Genomic DNA, 17,842 nt, shown 5'->3' with positions numbered 1-17,842 from the left:
ATCACCTGTTCGGACACTGTCCAGGGAATCAGGTCTCCCGAAGCCTTCTTGCCTCGAGACAGGCTGTTCAAGATGGACTGGCGAGAAATCTCTCCCTCCAGGCACACCTGCGGGGGAAGCAGGGCAGTGCAGACAGGAAGGCCGGCCCCCGCCCACAGCCCACTCACAGAACAGCATCAGCGTCCGCTGGTCTGACCAGGCCAGCTGTTTCCACTCCAGGTCAGGCTTGACCCTGTAACTGGCTCATCCACTTCCAATGGAAGCTTCATCACTACACCCGTGGGTGCCTGACACTAACCAGGCAGAGTACCGACATCTTCCTGGTGTGTGTGTGCACACACCCACCAAGACACAGCTCACGCAGCTCTGCACAGAGAGTGCAAGTTCCCCGTGACTCGGGTATCTGCCAGGAGGACGGTCACACACAACATGGTATGTGCATATAATGAAATACAATGCAGCCTTTTAAAAGTCTACAAATTATAGATATTTGACACGCTGCAAGAAAATAAAGGCAGATTACCAAGCACTATGATCCCATGTTTATGGGAAGGAAAAACGGTACAGAAACGCATGAACACATGCCAGGCATTCAGAACACCGGTTTTCCCAACCTGCCTTCTAACGTTATAAGCGCCATGCGCTTTGTACCGAAGGAGGAACACAAACAAGTTCTGTCCCAGGAGGAGCCAGTGCCGACTGTCACCGCCCATGAACCGCGGGGCCTTGGCTCTGTCTGTGGTGCTTTCTTTCGATGCCCCCTCATCGCCTGCCCCATACACCCAGCAAGCGACAGCTCCCACCGCGGTTACTGAGCCACTGACCCCCACACCTGAGCGCTGCCCACATTCAATGCCCCAGGACGCCTCCGCTCTGTACCTGGATGACGGCCAGCACCTCGGGAAGGGCGTTCTGGGTAGGGGGCACGGGGGGCAGGAGGCAGAAGAGATGGTGAGCAGGTGCATCGGAGAGCATCTGGAGATCGTTGGGGGAGTTCTGTGGGCAAAGCACGGGTCAGGGAGAACCGCTCCTCTGCATGTCCTTTACTCGGGGTCAACGACCTTCCCTAAGCCAGTGACCGGCCAGACCCAGCACAGCGCCCCCCGCGTGTCTTGGGCAGCCAGCCCGAGACCCTTCGAAATGGCCCGAATGGGACTCAGCCTCCAGTGTCTGCTGTCACCTTCCACGAGCGCTGAGGCTGCAGGGGGGCGAAGAACTGCCTAGCTGGCACTGTTTCTCAGATGGGAAGGGAACTTCCTCCTGAGAGAGCCTGTCACCACTTCTAACACCAACTCTTCAGCCTTCCGTGAAAGGGGGTTCATAGAAATGACACCTAGACCCTCAAAACACTTCCAACGTGCCCTTTAGTTTATATGGCATTCAAATATCCCGCCTTCTCACTCACTGCTCCTTAAAAATAGCCCAGAGGCACACAAGACTGGTCTCAGGTCAGACAGCACCAGCAGGTCCCAAGCGCTGTCACGTGAGCCCGTCAGCTGAGCAGACGGCAAGAAACAGAAGCCCCTGCTGAAACGGGCACTGCTTCCCACCTCCCCAGGTCAACCACAGTGGCGCTGCCGCCCTCCAGCAAGGTCGCCGGCCCTTGCCAAGGTCAGGACAGTGAAGTCGGGTGGAATGGTCACCTGAGCACTCCACTGGGTAACAGAAGGCGTGGAAAGCCAGGGGAGAGGGGACTGTCGGGGCTGAAGTTCGCCCGGGGGCGGCTGCAGCTACCTTATAGTGAGAAGCCACGTACAGGGCCATCAGCCGCTGCAGGAACACCTCGGAGGCCTTGTGGTAGCAGAAGAGGGTGTCTCTGTTAACATAGTAGCTGGGACAGGAGTTAAGCAACCAAAACAAAGCAAAGAGAGCCCCAAACCGGACATCCCACTTCCGAGGGTCACCTGGGAAGAGGAACCCGTGTCCTGAGCAGAAACACGTTAGGGAAGGAAAGCAGGAAACTGAGAGTGTTCCCTAGAGCAGCAGCCCACGAAACGAAGGGCCAAAACCCGTGTGGTTCTTTCATCGCCCCCTCCCCTCTGCAGGGCAAAGGGCCCCGGAGGATACAGCTCGCAGGCTTCCGGCAAGGGGCAGCCCGACACGATCCGAGTGATGTTGAGGCAGTCCAGGCACAGCAGGTCGGTCAGCCACTTCTCCACCGCGTCCCCAGGGGCGTATCGGATCGACTCCTGCAGGGAAACCTCATGCAGCGTTCGCGCTGCTCCCGAAACACACACAGTGAGAAACAATGATTAAATACGCTTTGTCTAAAAGAGCGGGGCAAATGTTCTACTTTATCTTTGTCACAGCGCGCCCACGCAAACCTGGCTGGAGAATGTGAACTGAGTGGTTTTAAGCTTTTCTGGCGGATGTGCAGCTTTGCCATACACAGTCCCAAAGGCTCTCGCTAAATCAATGCAGCCTTGCCCCGAGATGGGGACAAACACGGGCCCAGCCACCAGAAGGCCCGCGAGGCTCCCATCTGGTCACTGGCTGGCCACGCTATGGAGAAAAGCACCTCCAGCCTTGGGGAGTGAACCTGATTGTGGGAGGGTTTGGCACCACCCATGACGTCACAAGGGGAAGGGCCCAGCGAGAATGAAAAGGACTTGCTGTGCGCTGCAGGGCATTCAAGCTGCAGGTACCTGAGGCCAGCCTGGCCGTGGTTGTGGTCTTGTTCTCAGCCGTGGTGCTGATCTGGCTCTGGGCACTCTGCTGCCGGAGCTGCTGGATTAGCTTGAGGGACAGTGACCGACCAGTGCCCTCGTAGCTAGGAGCAAAAGCAAAGGCCATCAGGCACAAGGTCCCAAATCCGTTCTCCGGGGGGGAACAAGGACCACTTTCCTCATCCTGCAGGAACAGCAGACTCCTGCTCCCCAAGGACGGCCCTGCTCACCTCTGAACCTCCTGGACAGCACAGGGCACCCAAGGAGGCGGGTGGCACAGTGGCTCCCGTCCTGGCACATCTACTTAGTAAGTACTCTGTTAGCCTCGTCCTCACAGGGGACTATGCTACACACCGCACAGGACGGGCTATGGATTAAATAAGGACTGGAAAAGCTATGTGAGTAAAGCCTCTGGCATAATGAAACCAAGGCTGTTAAATGGTCAATTACTCAGAGCTGCTGTGAGAAGTAACAGCCTGAAGGAACGAAGAGAACATCCAGTTTGGAAAATCAAGATTAAACAAACCCACCACCCAAGCCATTCTTCTGATTACTGCTTTTACTTAAAAGGTGACATGAAACAACTTGAAGAAAATTGGGGGTGGGGGGAGAAATCATCTACAAACTGATCACAGAACCAGCACTTTTCAATCCTATTTCCTCCTTGCCTTTCGTCGCAAGCACAAGTGACCAGAGTACAGACGGCTCAGCAGGCTTTCTTTCTTATTATTACACTAGGGGCCCGGTGCACGAAATTCGTGCACTGGGTGTGTGTGTGGGGGGGGGGGGGGAGTGTCCCTCAGCCCAGCCTGCCCCCTCTCACATACTGGGAGCCCTCAGGCGTTGACCCCCATCACCCTCCGATCACCTGATCGGCCCCTTGCCCAGGCCTGACGCCTCCGCCAGAGGTGTCAGGCTTGGACAGGGGACCTCCATCTCCCCCCGATCACTGGCTCTGGCCCCAGCCCAGGCCTGAGGCCTCTGGCCCAGGAATCATGCCTGGGCAGGGGACCCCCATCTCCCTCTGATCGCTTGCTCCACCCCCCGCCCAAGCCTGATGCCTCTGACCCAGGCTTCAGGCCTGGGCAAGGGGACCATCATATCCCCCCAATCCCCGGCTCCGCCCCCCACCCAGGCCTGATGCCTCAGCCAGAGGAGTTGACCCTCATCACCCTCCCATCACCAATCACCGGATCGGCCCCTTGACCAGGCCTGAGGCCTCTGGCAGAGGTGTCAGGCCTGGGCAGGGGACCCCCAGCTCCCCGCGGTTGCAGGCTCCGCCCCTGCCCAGGCCTAACGCCTCTGGCCTAGGCGTCCGGCCCAGGCAGCGGGGACCTGCAGTGGCAGCGGGGGGCGCCGCGATCGTGGGCTTCGCTTTAGGCCCAGGCAAGGGACCCCTAGCTCCTGGGACTGCCAGCTTCGACCGTGCCCAGCTCCCATCGCTGGCTCCACCCCTACTTCCTGCTATCACTGGCCAGGGCGGCAAAGGCACCTGATTCTCTGATCACGGCTGGGGGGCAGGGCAAAAGCGGCCCCAGGGCCACCTTTGCCCTGCCCCCCAGCTCTTAGCTCCCCCCTGGGTTTCCGATCACTGTCAGTGGCAGGGGGCTTCTTCCTGCTTTCCCTTTCGCCTCCCTGCATTGTGCCTACATATGCAAATTAGCCGCCATCTTGTTAGCAGTTAACTGCCAATCTTAGTTGGCAGTTAATTTGCATATAGCCCTGATTAGCCAATGAAAAGGGTATCGCCGTACGCCAATTACCATTTTTCTCTTTTATTAGTGTAGATTTTGTAGTACTCATTATTATAATGCTTAGTACTGTGTATATACACACACTTCCTCTTACTCAAATGCTACTTTTAAAGAATGACCAAGAAATTGGAATTGTGAAGTATTTTTTCACCCTCTACACTCCACATAGCAAAACTTTCTTAAAAGAATTCCATTTACTAAAAACAAAAACAAGAATAAACATAACAAAACTAAAAACTTTTGTGCTTCAAAGGACATTATAAAGAAAGTGACACACACAAAAAAAAAAACCACAGAATGGGAGAAAAATTCTGTCAATCATATATCTGATGAGGGACTTGTGTCTAGAATATATAAGAAACCCTTACAACTAATTAAAAAACACAGAATTAGAAATGAGCAGAGGACCTGAATAGCTATTTCTTCAAAGATATCCAAAGGCTAATCAGCGCCTAAGCCGCCCACATCGCCAGCCACAGGAAACGCACTGAAGACCCTATGGACACCTCTTCGCACTAAGATGGCTGTAATAAAAAGGACGTAGGACAGATGCTGGCTAGGATATGGACAAACTGGGACCTTCATACCCTGCTGGTGAGAGTGTAAAACGGTACAGCTGCTTTGGAAAACAGTCTGGCAGTTCCTCAAATGGTTAAACAGAAAGTTACCATTTTACTCAGTCACTCCACTCCTGAGGTAGATGCCCAGGAAAACTGAAAACATGTCCACACAAAAGCCTGTACAGCAACGTTCAGAGCAGCATTAGTCCTCACAGCCAAACGATAGAAACCACCCGAGTGTCCATCAAAACAAGATGTTTATAAACACACAATGGAATATGATTTGGCCATAAAAAGGAATGAAATACTGATACAAACCTTTTAAGGATGAACCTTAAAAGCATTACGCTAAGTGAAAGAAGCCAGGCACAAAAGACCACAGATTGTAGGATGCCATTTATAAGCCATGTCCAGCACAGGCAAATCTACAGAGACAGAAAGTAGATTCGTGGTTCCCTAGGGCTGGGAGAGGGGAGGGAGGGTTGGAGGTTGACAGCTATAGAGCATGGGGTTTCTTTCTGGGCTAATGAAAACATTCTAATTCTGACTGGTAATGATTGTACAACTCTGTGAATATACTAAAAAACAACTGAGTTATACACTTTAAATGGGTAAATTGTGTGGTATATTAATTATATCTCAACAAAGCTGTTATCAAAAAAAGTAAAGTCCACTTTATTTAAATATTTTCAGTGTCAGTAAAGCAGTCACAATAATAAATCTATAATAGAATTATCTTTGCAAGATGTGACTAACATGTCAAAATATTTCCAATATTAAAGTTATGTATTTACTGACCTGGAAAATTTCAGTTATGGAAAAAAGCAAACTAAAAACAACATGTAAACTATGTTTACGTGCTTGTTCAAACGCAAAGGTAAAATAAAGGCACAGGAAATGCACACGGAAAGTCTGACAGACGCTCTCTCCAGACGGCCAGGTCGCTGGCGGTTTTTCTTGTTGCCTCCCTGTTTTCCCTAAATTTTCTATAGCAAACATGAACTAAGTATTTCAAAATTAAAAAAAAAAATCTCCCGAGCCATCATAAGCCCACTGGCTTATGCTGATTGTAGCTACTTTAACACCACGTTTTGCTATGACTCTAAGGCAGGGGTGGGCAAACTTTTTGACTCGAGGGCCACAATGGGTTCTTAAACTGGACCGGAGGGCCAGAACAAAAGCATGGATGGAGTGTTTGTGTGAACTAATATAAATTCAAAGTAAACATCATTACATAAAAGGGTACAGTCTTTTTTTTTTTTTAGTTTTATTCATTTCAAATGGGCCGGATCCGGCCCGTGGGCCGTAGTTTGCCCACGGCTGCTCTAAGCTATAAGACATTGGTGTTGCCATCCATATACTAAAAACCTGATCAGGCCTACAGACAGGAGGAGACACTCGCACCCGAGTTCTTCAGACGTGTGCGGCCCCTTTCATGTCCGACCAGAGTGAGCTACTGCAGATTACTAAGAGGTCAGCTCCCATTCGCAAGAGTCCTAGGAGACTGAAGCAGCCCCAAAGACTCTGGCATCGGGAACAGACTTACCCACCGGGCCACATTCGTTTCGGGCCACTGCAAGAACCTACATCAAGAGCGATGGCTGCACCCCAAGGTGCCTTACCCGTTGATGGTGGATGCCATGAAAACAAGGTAGGGGCCCAGGAGGCTTTTCACCAGGGGGAGGGGGATGGCAGCAGCTTCATCAATCACAACAAGTTCAGCCTGGCCCAGTTTCACGGCGTCTGCGGGATGTATATACTGGGGGAAAGACACGTTTGTATCATTAGCCTGGCCACCTCGTGTCGCAGCGGTGGTCCCTGGTGAGGCATCATGAAGGCCTCTCTTTCCTCTCCCCCTTCCCACTCCTTTCTTTCGTTCCTCGTTCCCTCATTTCCTTGGCCAGGCAAAAATGTACTGGGCTTGGAATCGGTCATCTGGGTTCAAACAGTTCAACGCCCAATTGTGTGACCCCAGACAGGCTACTTACTCACAGGCAGCCTGATTCCTCCCCTGCAAAATGGAGGCGACACCTAGCTGATGGCTGCTGGAGAGGAAAGTCAGGTAAATCTGTGGGAGTCTTTGCCCAGGGCCTGGCCTAGTGTGGTAGGTGGTGCCTCCCTTTCCTGTCTTCTCATGCCTCCCCCAAGCCTCTCTCTGGTCAGTGAGCCAGAGGCACTGCTCGGCCCTAGCGGTGGCCAATGGGAGGATGTTGATTTCTCAAGCACCCACTATGGGCTGGGTACCGTGCACCAGGCTGACACCATCATCATAAAGGCCACATCTCCTTGCACTAACAGGATACTTCTAAGACTTATCCCTATCTTAACACACACACACACATTCACACGTTTATTTATATTATTAGCTTGGCCACATAATGCCACAAACTTGCCATAAGCTTGATATCCTTCCTTCAGTCTTATCAGGGCTTCCTGCTATTTTTAGTTTGCAAACGGGCATGAGGAGAGAACCTGCATAACCAATTAACATAAACAAAGGCAGTCGGCAGCACTGGCGATCAGGGCAATGCTGAAGGCAACAGAGATCCCATTCCACAGGCACAGGTAAACTTAAACAGCTGTAAGCACCCAGTGTTTGTGAGGACTTGGGGAAACAAGAACTAAAAAAAAAAAATTCCTGGTGCCCCAGCTGGTTTGGCTCAGTGGATAGAGCGTCGGCTTGCAGACTAAAGGGTCCCGGGTTCGATTCCCATCAAGGGCAAATGCCCAGGTTGCAGGCTCGATCCCCAGTGGGTGGCATGCAGGAGGCAGCCAATCAATAATTCTCTCTCATCACTGATGTTTCTCTCTCTGCCTCTCCCTTCCTCTCTGAAATCAATAAAAAGATATTTTTTTTAAAAGCCTGGTGTGAAGGTAAATTTAAAGAAGAATTTGGCAAAATCCAAGAAAGCTGGAAAGCTACATAACCCCTAAAACCCAACCATCCCACTTGTAGAAACATAAATAAACTGCAGTGTATACACACAGTGCTTAACATCAACCAGACCTACAAGCTTCGATCTGGACAAATCTTAAAAACAAATGTTGAGTAAAAAAGGCAAGCTGAAAAAGGACAAGTATAGCATGTTACCATTTATGGATACATAATTATGTAGTAAAGTATAAACACATGAATTGAAAGGAAACACACCAGTCTCAGAATAGTCACTAAGGGGCGAGACAGAAGAGAACGGGAGGGGGAAGGGTACAAGAGGGACATCAACTATGTCTGTGATGTTTTAGATCTTTAAAAATATATATATAAATGGCTTTTAAAATATGAAACAAACACAGCAAACAGGAAACCGTCAACATTTCTTAAGCCGGATTGCCGGGCATCTGAGTGTTATGTTGGTCTCCGTGTTTTTCTGTACGTCTGAGGTATTTCATTACAAGTAACATTCGGTAACTGCTTGGCTCGAAGATGACAAGTTGACGGGTCAGGGAGGCAGTGACCCCACTCATTTCTAATAGCAGGATACACATCCCCAACAGGGCCCCATGTCTTGGATTTGTAAAGGCAGAAAGCAGTCCCCTAGAGGAGGCATAGCAGACTTAAATCTAATATTCTTTGTGGGTTGGTTTTTTGTTTTTTTGTCATTTTGGTGTTTTTGTTTTTTGTGGCTTTCCCCCCCAATTTCCAGCACAAAGGAGGAGGCCTCACAGGGATGTAAACGGAGCCTCATAAAGTTAGGTCACCAATTCTGTGTTTAAACTCCCGTCTGGAGACAAAGGTCTCTGGTAACGCAAGAGGGCCTGTGATTAAAAATCCAAGGACCGGCAAGGGCTGAGCCAGGGCATTTTAGGGAGAGGTTTTCCTTCTTTGGTTTGTGTGTTTTTCTTCAGTTTTAACAGGGCTCTGCATTTTCATTGCCTGCAGCCCGTCCTCCACCCCAACATCAGTCTTTCCTCCTCTCAGCTGAGGGAATCAGGCAAAATGGGAAGAAATGTACAGAATGAGAGATTCTAGAAAGAGACCTTCTACGAAAAAATTAAGATCCTTAGGTAAAAGGCAGAAACACTTAACATCATTTATAATCTGGACTCTGATAAAAAGGCATGCCAGCCAGCTGGTTTGGCTCAGTGGATAGAGCATTGGCCTGCGGACTGAAGGGTCCCTGCCCAAGGGCATATGCCTGGGTTGCGGGCTCCATCCCCAGTAGGGGGTGTCCAGGAGGCAGCCAATCAATGATTCTCTCTCATCATTGATGTTTCTATCTCCCTCTCCCTTCCTCTCTAAAATCAACAAAATATATTTTTTTTAAAGGCACGCCTCCTTCACGGGCATAGCTCCCTAACAGGCAGAAAGGTCAAGGGCATAAACTGCCAAGTTTGCCTGCCTGCTTCCCACCCACCCAGCCCCAGCGATAACCAAAGAACCTCCTCCACCAGGGGCCTGTGGGCCTCCATCCCTTCTGCAAGCCAGTCACACTGATGCTTCTCTGCGATTTAACAAAACTGCGGCCTCCAGACAAGTGCCGACCACTCAGGCTTGCAAAGCCCTGGAGGTTTATAGAGCTTCCAGTGAAACAGTTTAAAAGGGAAAATAGGCCACTCACTAAGACTCAGAGTCCATTTTTGCAAAGTTCTTTTTCTTTGAAATGGTAAGGTTGCTGTTCTAGCTACTGATGCACCATTTCAAAATCTGCTGTAACGAAGCAAAATCAGAACTGCTGTCAGAACAATTGTACTTCTTTCAGCAGATCAGCATCTTCATCCCACTCACTCAATTTTCATGGGTCAAACTGCAACTTTCCAATCTGGCTACACACATATGTTAGTCCAGTGGTTCTCAACCTTGGCTGCACATGAGAATCACCTGGGAATCTTTTTAAAATCCTGATTTCTGGGCCTCATCCTCCAGAAATTCTGTTTCTTTGTTACTAATGTTGTGGCCCCACCCCATGACAAAGAAACAGAATTTCCGGAGGATGAGGCCCAGAAACCAGGTTTTTAAAAAGATTCCCAGGTGACTCTAATGTGCAGCCGAGGCTGAGAACCGCTGTGTTAGTTTGTTTGAAAGTTTTTCTTTAGAAGAGGCTAAAAATCTGCAACAGGTTTACCCTAAAACAACCACCGTCTAAAAGACATGGGTTACCCAGGACATAAATGACCATACCAGGAAACACCCTGGAGCCATTGAAGCCAGCAGGGCACCCCCACACAGCAGAGTTGGGGAGCGAGCCTCACCTGAACGGTCTGCCTGTGTTCTCGGAATACGTTCACTCTGATCACTGCTTTGTTGAATTCGGGATTTAAAGACTGAATGATCTCATAATCCAGATGCTCCTGATGGGGAAGAGTGAAACCAACGGCAAGCGTCGGGAACAAGCTTTAGAAATGGAACCGTAAGAAAGAAGCATGCATTCTAAAGACTCCCCTGGATTTAAACTCGGCACTCAGCCCAAATTCATTCTTATCCTGACTTCCTACCTGATACTGTAGCGCGTCAAATCCTTTAAATACAAACTCAAACAGAGTGTGGAGGTTATCGGGGCTTGGGGAGGTAACAAAGATATTGGAGTACCTAGTGAACAAAAGAAGAAGGCATTTAAGTAACTAGGAAATCTAAGAACTGTTTGGGGAACTTAAGAAAAAAAGAACACATTTTCGTTTGCCCAAGTCACACAGGTAATAATCAAACAATGATGGAGATGGGGGTGGGAGGTAGGGGTGGCCGGGAGGGAGAATCAGGAGGAAAGTAAAGCAACTCCGGACATGAGGATTTTTTCCTCCCAAACGAAGGAAACCACGAAGTCTGAAGGCAGCATGTCCCGCAATTAGCTACCGCCACGTGAAAACGCACTAAGAGGCGCTGTGCGGACAATCCCTCAGACTGCAACCCCTCCCGGTCCATGCCCTGGGGTGAGAGGGACGGCACCACACTGACCACTAGCTGTGCTGAGCGCGTTGCCAACTGGGAGGCCAGGGAGCTGCACTGGCACTCGGGCCGAGGCCGCAGCACACCTGAGGGTGTCCTGTGGCTGTACAGGTGCTAACAACTACGGGGCCGACAGGTACCCTGGGAGCAGCAAGAGGAACAAAGGACTCGGAGTCAGGAGCTGAGTTCAGCCCAGGGCTGCTGGCTCTGACTTGCTCAGGATCTTGGCAGCCACTGGGACGTTTCTCCATCTATGCCACGCTCAGAGCGACTGGGAGCACCACAGAAGATGGTGCGTTCGGAGAACACCGTCTCCTAGGTCCACTGCTGATGTCTGTGAAGCCGGAAGCAGGTACTCTGCTGGCAGCTGCATGAGCCTCCCACTCAGGGCAAAAGACAGAAGTAACATCGCACGCAAGGCAGCTCCTCAGAAGCAAACAAGATCCTCTATTGATCAAAATCATTAAAATGTCAAACCTGTACTTTCCTCAGTCAGCAACGCTGGTCATACACATTCTCATGTCCTGGGAAGTTTAAAGCTTCTCACCAGCAGTCCTTTGCTTTACTGTTTGTTCAACTTTAAAGTGACCACAGAGGCCCTGGAGTGTGTCTGTCTGCCTGCACATGTGTGTTTGCGCCGCTGAGAGTCGGGGATGTGCTGCTGTTTCCAGGCAGGAGCCCAACCCCCAGAGAAATCACCAGGAGCCCGCTGAGCCCTACCTAACCCGCACACTGCTCCCCGGAGCCCAGAGTTCCTAAAGGTGGGGACTCGGGCGCCCTTACCCAAAAGCCACTGCCCCAGCAATAGCCAGTCCCAGGGCTGCCGATTTCCCCCTCCCTCGGGCAGCCGTGAGAGCCACGGTACTCCTCAGGGTCTTTTCAGAGATCCCCTCGATGAATTTCAGGACGGCTTTGGCCTGTGGAAAGACAGCATTAGGTGAGCTGAGAAAGGCGGAGTTCCAGCCATCAACCCCCAGCCCCTGCAGAATCAGGCTGATGCCAAGGCCAAATAAAAGGGGGCAGTTCTCACAGGCCTCAACTGTTCCTGGGGGGCTGGGGGCAGAGTAACCCTGGACTTCTGTTGTGAACCCAGACAAGACGGAACAGCCCTGCTGAGTCTGAGCAAGAGAAAGCGCCTTCCCCAGGAAGGAGCCAGGCCTTGACTTGGCGTGTTGCTTTCTGCGAATTAGTTACCCTCTGTGCTAATTATTCGGGGACAGGGAACGTCTGGATGCCACGCACCTGGTCTAGGGTTCTGCAGCAGTCCACCAACACGCCCACAGGCTGCGTGTCCTGCAAGCTCTCCTTCAGCTCCTTCAGCTCCAGATCAGAAGGACCGAGACTCTCATCCTACCAGAGGAGACAAGGTTTGCCGCTGCCCCAGGAGAGTTTGACAGACAAGGCGGCCTCCCCAGATTCTCAGACCCTGGCCTACTCACCGGGGCCTGGGGAGGGAGGGCCTCAATACTGGCTGCGTGGGAGGAGATGGGCAGGATGTTGAGCTGGTCATCAATGACGAGACACTTCTTACAGGAGGCCAGAGAAAGAATAAACCTGAGGAGCAAACCACCACAGTGAGGTGCTGGGGGGAGAGGACAATGTCTACACAGCAAAGTGTGGCTAATCATTTGGCACCAGGATCTGAGAAAGTCAAAACCCAGTCGGACAGCAATGGGAAGAGAGCTCCTCTCCAGGGCACCTGAACATACTTCTTTTTATTTTCTTAATTGGTTTTCGGAGAGGCAGAGAGATAAACCTCGATCAGCTGCCCCTGCATGCCCCTGGGGATTGAGCCTGCAACCTGGCCATGTACCCAGCTGGGATCAACTGACAACCCTTCGGCCCAACCAACTGAGCCACACCAGCCAGGGCCTGAACACGCTTCCTGCAGCAGAGAAAGCCGAGAACTCTCTCGAGAGAGACTGCTTACAAGCATTCCTCTGTGCACAGCCGCCACCGTTCCCTGTGCCATTTGGCCCTTCCCACATCCCCTCACCCTTTAACACTATGGTGTCCCAGGGCTCCCTTAAATGGGGTCCTCCAAACCCACTGCCCTGTGCTCACCGCTCACAGAGAAACATGCACAAATGGATTTACCTGCTGTCACAGGAGGAAAAAATAAAGAAAAGGGAAGACAGGAAGCTCCCTTAAGAAACAGAACTAAAGGAGAAAACTAAGATGGCGGCATAGATAAACACCGGGAAATAGTCGCCCCACATAACAATTGAAAATTAGCCCAAAGGACGGAGCAAACATCGTCCAAAACAACAGGAAGGCTGGCTGAGTGTAATTTCTACAACTAGAAGAAAAGAAAAGCACGCTGAGAGCCAGAGGAGCTGCGGAGGCTGAGTGCAGAGGTACGCGGCGGCTCGCGCGCGCGGAAAGGGGGTGGCACCTGAGGACGCGGCTGTCTTTTTGAATCACAAGCTCCCAACTGCTCTGATCTCCGGTTCTGCGAAGTCTCTGGGGACCCAGGACTCATACGGGGAGAGGCTGCTCTCTCAGGCGGCAGCGGGCGAACTTGGGGGCAGATTTCCCTCGGAGGTGCTTGCAGCCATTGCCGGGACACTGAGACGCGCGACTCCGGGCGCGGAGAATCAGCCATTGCTTCTTTCTACGGCCTTTGACTCCCTGAGACCCCGCCCCACCCGGGCTGCGGCAGAGGCTTTTGCATGTGAATGCCCCAGAACTTTGCAACCTGATAATTACCTAACTGCAGCCGGGCCAGCCAGACCCGGAACTTCCAAGAGAAGGCCCAAGGCCCCGCAGCGGCTTGCATTGCTTCACAGCTGAGCCTCTTCGAAGTTCCTGCTGTGTGGCCTCAGGCAGGGGCTGAATTAGCACCTCCTTAGATCCAGGAGCCACTGTACCCAGTGGTCAGAGGGGGTCCATTCTCCCACTTCAGACACAGCTGCTTCCCACAGCCAATTGGCCTGGAGGTCAATTCCTCCCAGTGATCCTACAACAAGCCAGGCACCAAGAGTGCACCAAGAGTGTCCACCCCAGGTAACTGGGGAGGCTGAGCCACTGGGCCCTACAGGACACCTGGCGCGCAGGCCACTCTATCAACACAGGGAAGCAGCCAAAATGCGGAGACAAAGAAACAGGTCACAATTGGCAGAAACGGAGGAGGCCAGACGACTGGATATAGAGTTCAAGGCCACGTTTATAAGGTTTGTCAAGAATTTTATGGAAACCGCCGATAAATTTAATGAATCCCTCAAGGAATATGGTGAGACCATGGAGGTCATGAAAAAGGACCAATTAGAAATTATGCATACACTGACTGAAATAAAGAATACTTTACAGAGCTCCAACAGCAGACAAGAGGATCCCAAGAATCAAGTCAAAGATTTGAAATGCAAAGAAACAAAAAATACCCAACCGAAAAAGAAAAAAGAAAAGAGATTCAAAAAATATGAAGATAGTGTAAGGAACCTCTGGGACAACTTCAAGCGTACCAACATCAGAATTATAGGGGTACCAGAAGGAGAGAGAGGGCAAGATATTGAAAACCTTTTTGAAGAAATAATGACAGAAAACTTCCCCCACCTGGTGAAAGAAATGGACTTACAAGTCCAGGAAGCGCAGAGAACCCCAAACAAAAGGAATCCAAAGAGGACCACACCAAGACACATCATAATTAAAATGCCAAGAGCAAAAGATAAAGAGAGAATCTTAAAAGCAGCAAGAGAAAGACAGTCAGTTACCTACAAGGGAGTACCCATCCGACTGTCAGCTGATTTCTCAACAGAAACCATGCAGGCCAGAAGAGAGTGGCAAGAAATATTCAAAGAGATGAATAGCAAGAACCTGCAACCAAGATTACTTTATCCAGCAAAGCTATCATTCAGAATGGAAGGTCAGATAAAGAGCTTCACGGATAAGAAAAAGCTAAAGGAGTTCATCACCACCAAACCAGCATTATATGAAATGCTGAAAGGTATTCTTTAAGAAGAGGAAGAAGAAAAAGGAACTCTTACCATTTGCCACAGCATGGATGGAACTGGAGAGCGGATAAATACCACAAGATCTCACTTATTTGTGGAATATAACGAACAACATAAACTGATGAACAAGGACTGATCCAGAGACGGAGAGGCATTGATTGGACTGTCGGGCCTTGGAGGGAAGGTAGGGGAGGGTGGGGGCAAGGGGGAAAGATCAACCAAAGGACTTATATGCAAGCATATAGGCCTAACCAATGGACACGGACAACGGGGGGGTGAGGGGGTGAGCGGGGAGAGGGGGGGGGTAGAGGGTACACATATGTAATATCTTAATCAATAAAAAATATTAAAAAAAAAAAAAGAAAGAAACAGAACTAAACATTCCTGCATGTAGGAAAACACGTGCTTGGCTATGAAACTGAAACTTCTCCCACAAACGCAAGAAAAAGGCCTCACGCGCTACTTTCACAGGCTTCGGGGGAGCACAGCATAACTTCCTGTCCTCCTAGGAGTCAGTCTCAGGAGGCCCCGGGGTTCATCGAGGCCAGGATTTCTCAACCTCAGCACTACCGACATTTTAGACCAGATCATTCTTTGTTGCTCTGTGGCTTAAGCTGTTTAGCAGCATCCCTGGCCTCTACCCTCTAAATGCCAGCAGCACCTCTACCACACACCCCTCCCCCAAGAAATGACAATCAAAATGGCTCCAGGCGTTGCCAAATCCCCCCGGGCAAAACGGCTTTGGGAACTACTGCTTGGTTGAGAACTAATGCTCGGGGCCACCGTGTTTCTCAAGGTGTCTCACGGGCTGCTAACGTGTTCCCTGTAAAAGGGCCCTGTGGCCAGCAGCCCGTGTTCCCTGTAAAAGGGCCCTGTGGCCAAATAAACGTGGGAAAGCATCCGCAAGCATCCGTTAAAAAGGTCCCTGCTGCTGCAAGACTGGCCGAGGCTACAACAGGCTAATGTGACTCTTCATAAAGGAGAAGCAGTGTGAGCATTCCCCAGACATACTGGACCACAAAACCCTTTTGTCAGAAGGTCCCTCTCAAAACACCAGTGTTCACCCTGGCTGGTTTGGCTCAGTGGATAGAGCCTCGGCCTGTGGACTCAAGGATCTTGGGTTCGATTCTGGTCAAGGGCACATGCCCCGGTTGCAGGCTCAATCCCAGTAGGGGGCATGCAAGAGGCAGCCAATCAGTGATTCTCTCTCATCACTGATGTTTCTATCTCTCCCTCTCCCTTCCTCTCTGAAATCAATAAAATTAAAAAAAACAAACACTAGTGTTCTGCAAAACGCATTTCGGGAAACAGTGACCCAGACAGATCACCCCTTTGACAGATGAGCTAGCTAAGAGCTGGAGAGGGGGAGAGGGAGAGGGACTCGGTGACGGCCGGAGCGAGACAGAATCCAGGCCTCCTGGCCCAGCTTCGCACTCGCTTGCACTGCTTTCCATTAGTTTCACGGCTGCTGCTGTCCAAAGTCTCACCATTTGGGCTCCGGTACCACCTCCCCTCAGACAGAAGCCCAACTCTCAGTTGGGTCCAAGATAAAACATCCCTCCCACGGTGGCTCCCCACAATAGAGGCCTGAGAAATATGCGAAAGACCTACCTCTCATTAAACCTTCCCACCACGTCCTGATGAGCCTCCGTCCTGTATCTTGAATGCACGTCCTAGGAGAGAACATCCATTAACAAAGGCATCCGCAGAGGCCGAGGCGCAGGGTCCACACGGGAAGAAGCTCCGTCGAGCAGCCCTGGGGGAAAGGAGGCGCCGGCGATGCTGCTGGAAACCAAACCCACTTCTCCATAGCCCGATGCGCTGAACTGGCCAAAGCTCTCTGCTGGAACTGGGATCAGACACCAAGCGCCATGCTCCTTATTCCAACAAACTGCCCCTCACCTCATCTCTGACCCTGTCCACATTTTATCCAGCATCAAAAAATGCATCCATTCGTTCACTAAAAATACATACGAACAATGCCAGCCATGGCCAGACATGCTGGGCACACACTAGTGTTTAGTAAGCATGACCTCTGTTCTGGAGCTTACAGCCCATGATTGGAGGGAGACAAATGAGCAAACAGATACAAGTTTTGGCAAACGCTACAAATGAGCAAACGGGGTGCAATGATAGCAAAAGGGGGCGGGGGATACTACTTAATGGGGTAGTAAGGGAAGGGCCTCTGAGGTGATAAGCAGGCAGCCAAGTAAGTGGGCACAGAGTGATTTGTTCATTCACAAATATTTAATGAGTGCTTACTACAGACCAGGCACGCTTCCAGGAAGAAAAGGAAGGCCCTGCTCTTATGCAGTTTAAAGACAAAGAACGCAGGTTAAAGGAGGACTGACAAAACCCCCTATTCTCAACAGGGTGTGAGAAGAGACCACACTGGGGAGGTGATATTTGAGCAGGGACCTGAAGGAGTGAGGAAGTGAGCCATGCAGACATCGCCTGGGAACAGTAAGTGCAAAGGCCTGGAGGTGAGAGTGTGCTGGGCATGTCTGAGGACTTTCAAGGCGGCCAGAGGGGCTATAGTGACAAGTAAGGGAGGAGGAGTGGTGACAGGAAGCAGGTACTACGATTTGCGCAAAGTCATTTCACCGGATGAATGCAGCTCACAAAACCCTGAGGCCAATCCTAACACCATTTCCGAACAGCTGGGCAGTGAGCAGGACTCCAAACCTGCTGCTCGGAACACCCACGTGGCATCCGATGAGACGTATCCCGCCCCCGACCACGTCCTCTGCTTTGGGAGTAAACTACCCCTCCCAGAGTCAAAGTTCTTCTTAACAAGGGGGGGGGGGGGGGGGACACTGGCAAATGGTCCTTCATTCTCCACTAGGATAAGGGCCAGTGAAGAACTCTGTCCACAGCCCCCTTTTTTGTAACACACAGATTTAGTCACTGGCATGAGTCTGCTATTACTATTTCAGAAATTTAACTCTCTGACAGCTGCATTGCCTCTGAATCTCACTGGAATAGAATTTGCAAATGCCCAGCAGCAAATGCAAAATTCAGAGACTGGAGT

At 50.7% G+C, this 17,842-nt stretch overlaps 1 protein-coding gene across 1 annotated transcript in view; it reads right to left on the bottom strand.

Annotated features, from left to right (window-relative positions):
• The window catches only part of NAT10 (N-acetyltransferase 10), a 37,350-nt gene that overhangs the window by 11,395 nt on the left and 8,113 nt on the right, over window positions 1-17,842 (bottom strand). The window contains exons 6-17 of the mRNA XM_081098986.1: window positions 16,423-16,484; window positions 12,301-12,415; window positions 12,104-12,211; window positions 11,645-11,778; window positions 10,414-10,507; window positions 10,171-10,269; window positions 6,603-6,739; window positions 2,646-2,770; window positions 2,068-2,218; window positions 1,735-1,831; window positions 880-996; window positions 6-107 (exon numbers count right to left, since the gene is read on the bottom strand). Coding sequence (XP_080955112.1) covers window positions 6-107; window positions 880-996; window positions 1,735-1,831; window positions 2,068-2,218; window positions 2,646-2,770; window positions 6,603-6,739; window positions 10,171-10,269; window positions 10,414-10,507; window positions 11,645-11,778; window positions 12,104-12,211; window positions 12,301-12,415; window positions 16,423-16,484 — 1,341 coding nt within the window. The remainder of the gene's footprint in view (window positions 1-5; window positions 108-879; window positions 997-1,734; window positions 1,832-2,067; window positions 2,219-2,645; window positions 2,771-6,602; window positions 6,740-10,170; window positions 10,270-10,413; window positions 10,508-11,644; window positions 11,779-12,103; window positions 12,212-12,300; window positions 12,416-16,422; window positions 16,485-17,842) is intronic.

The sequence above is a fragment of the Myotis nattereri genome (assembly GCF_964212035.1).
Source record: "Myotis nattereri genome assembly, chromosome: 9".
In the NCBI taxonomy this organism is placed as follows: Eukaryota; Metazoa; Chordata; class Mammalia; order Chiroptera; family Vespertilionidae; genus Myotis; species Myotis nattereri.
The sequence above is the reverse complement of the archived record's forward strand: the minus strand, read 5'-3'. Positions and strand labels throughout refer to the sequence as shown.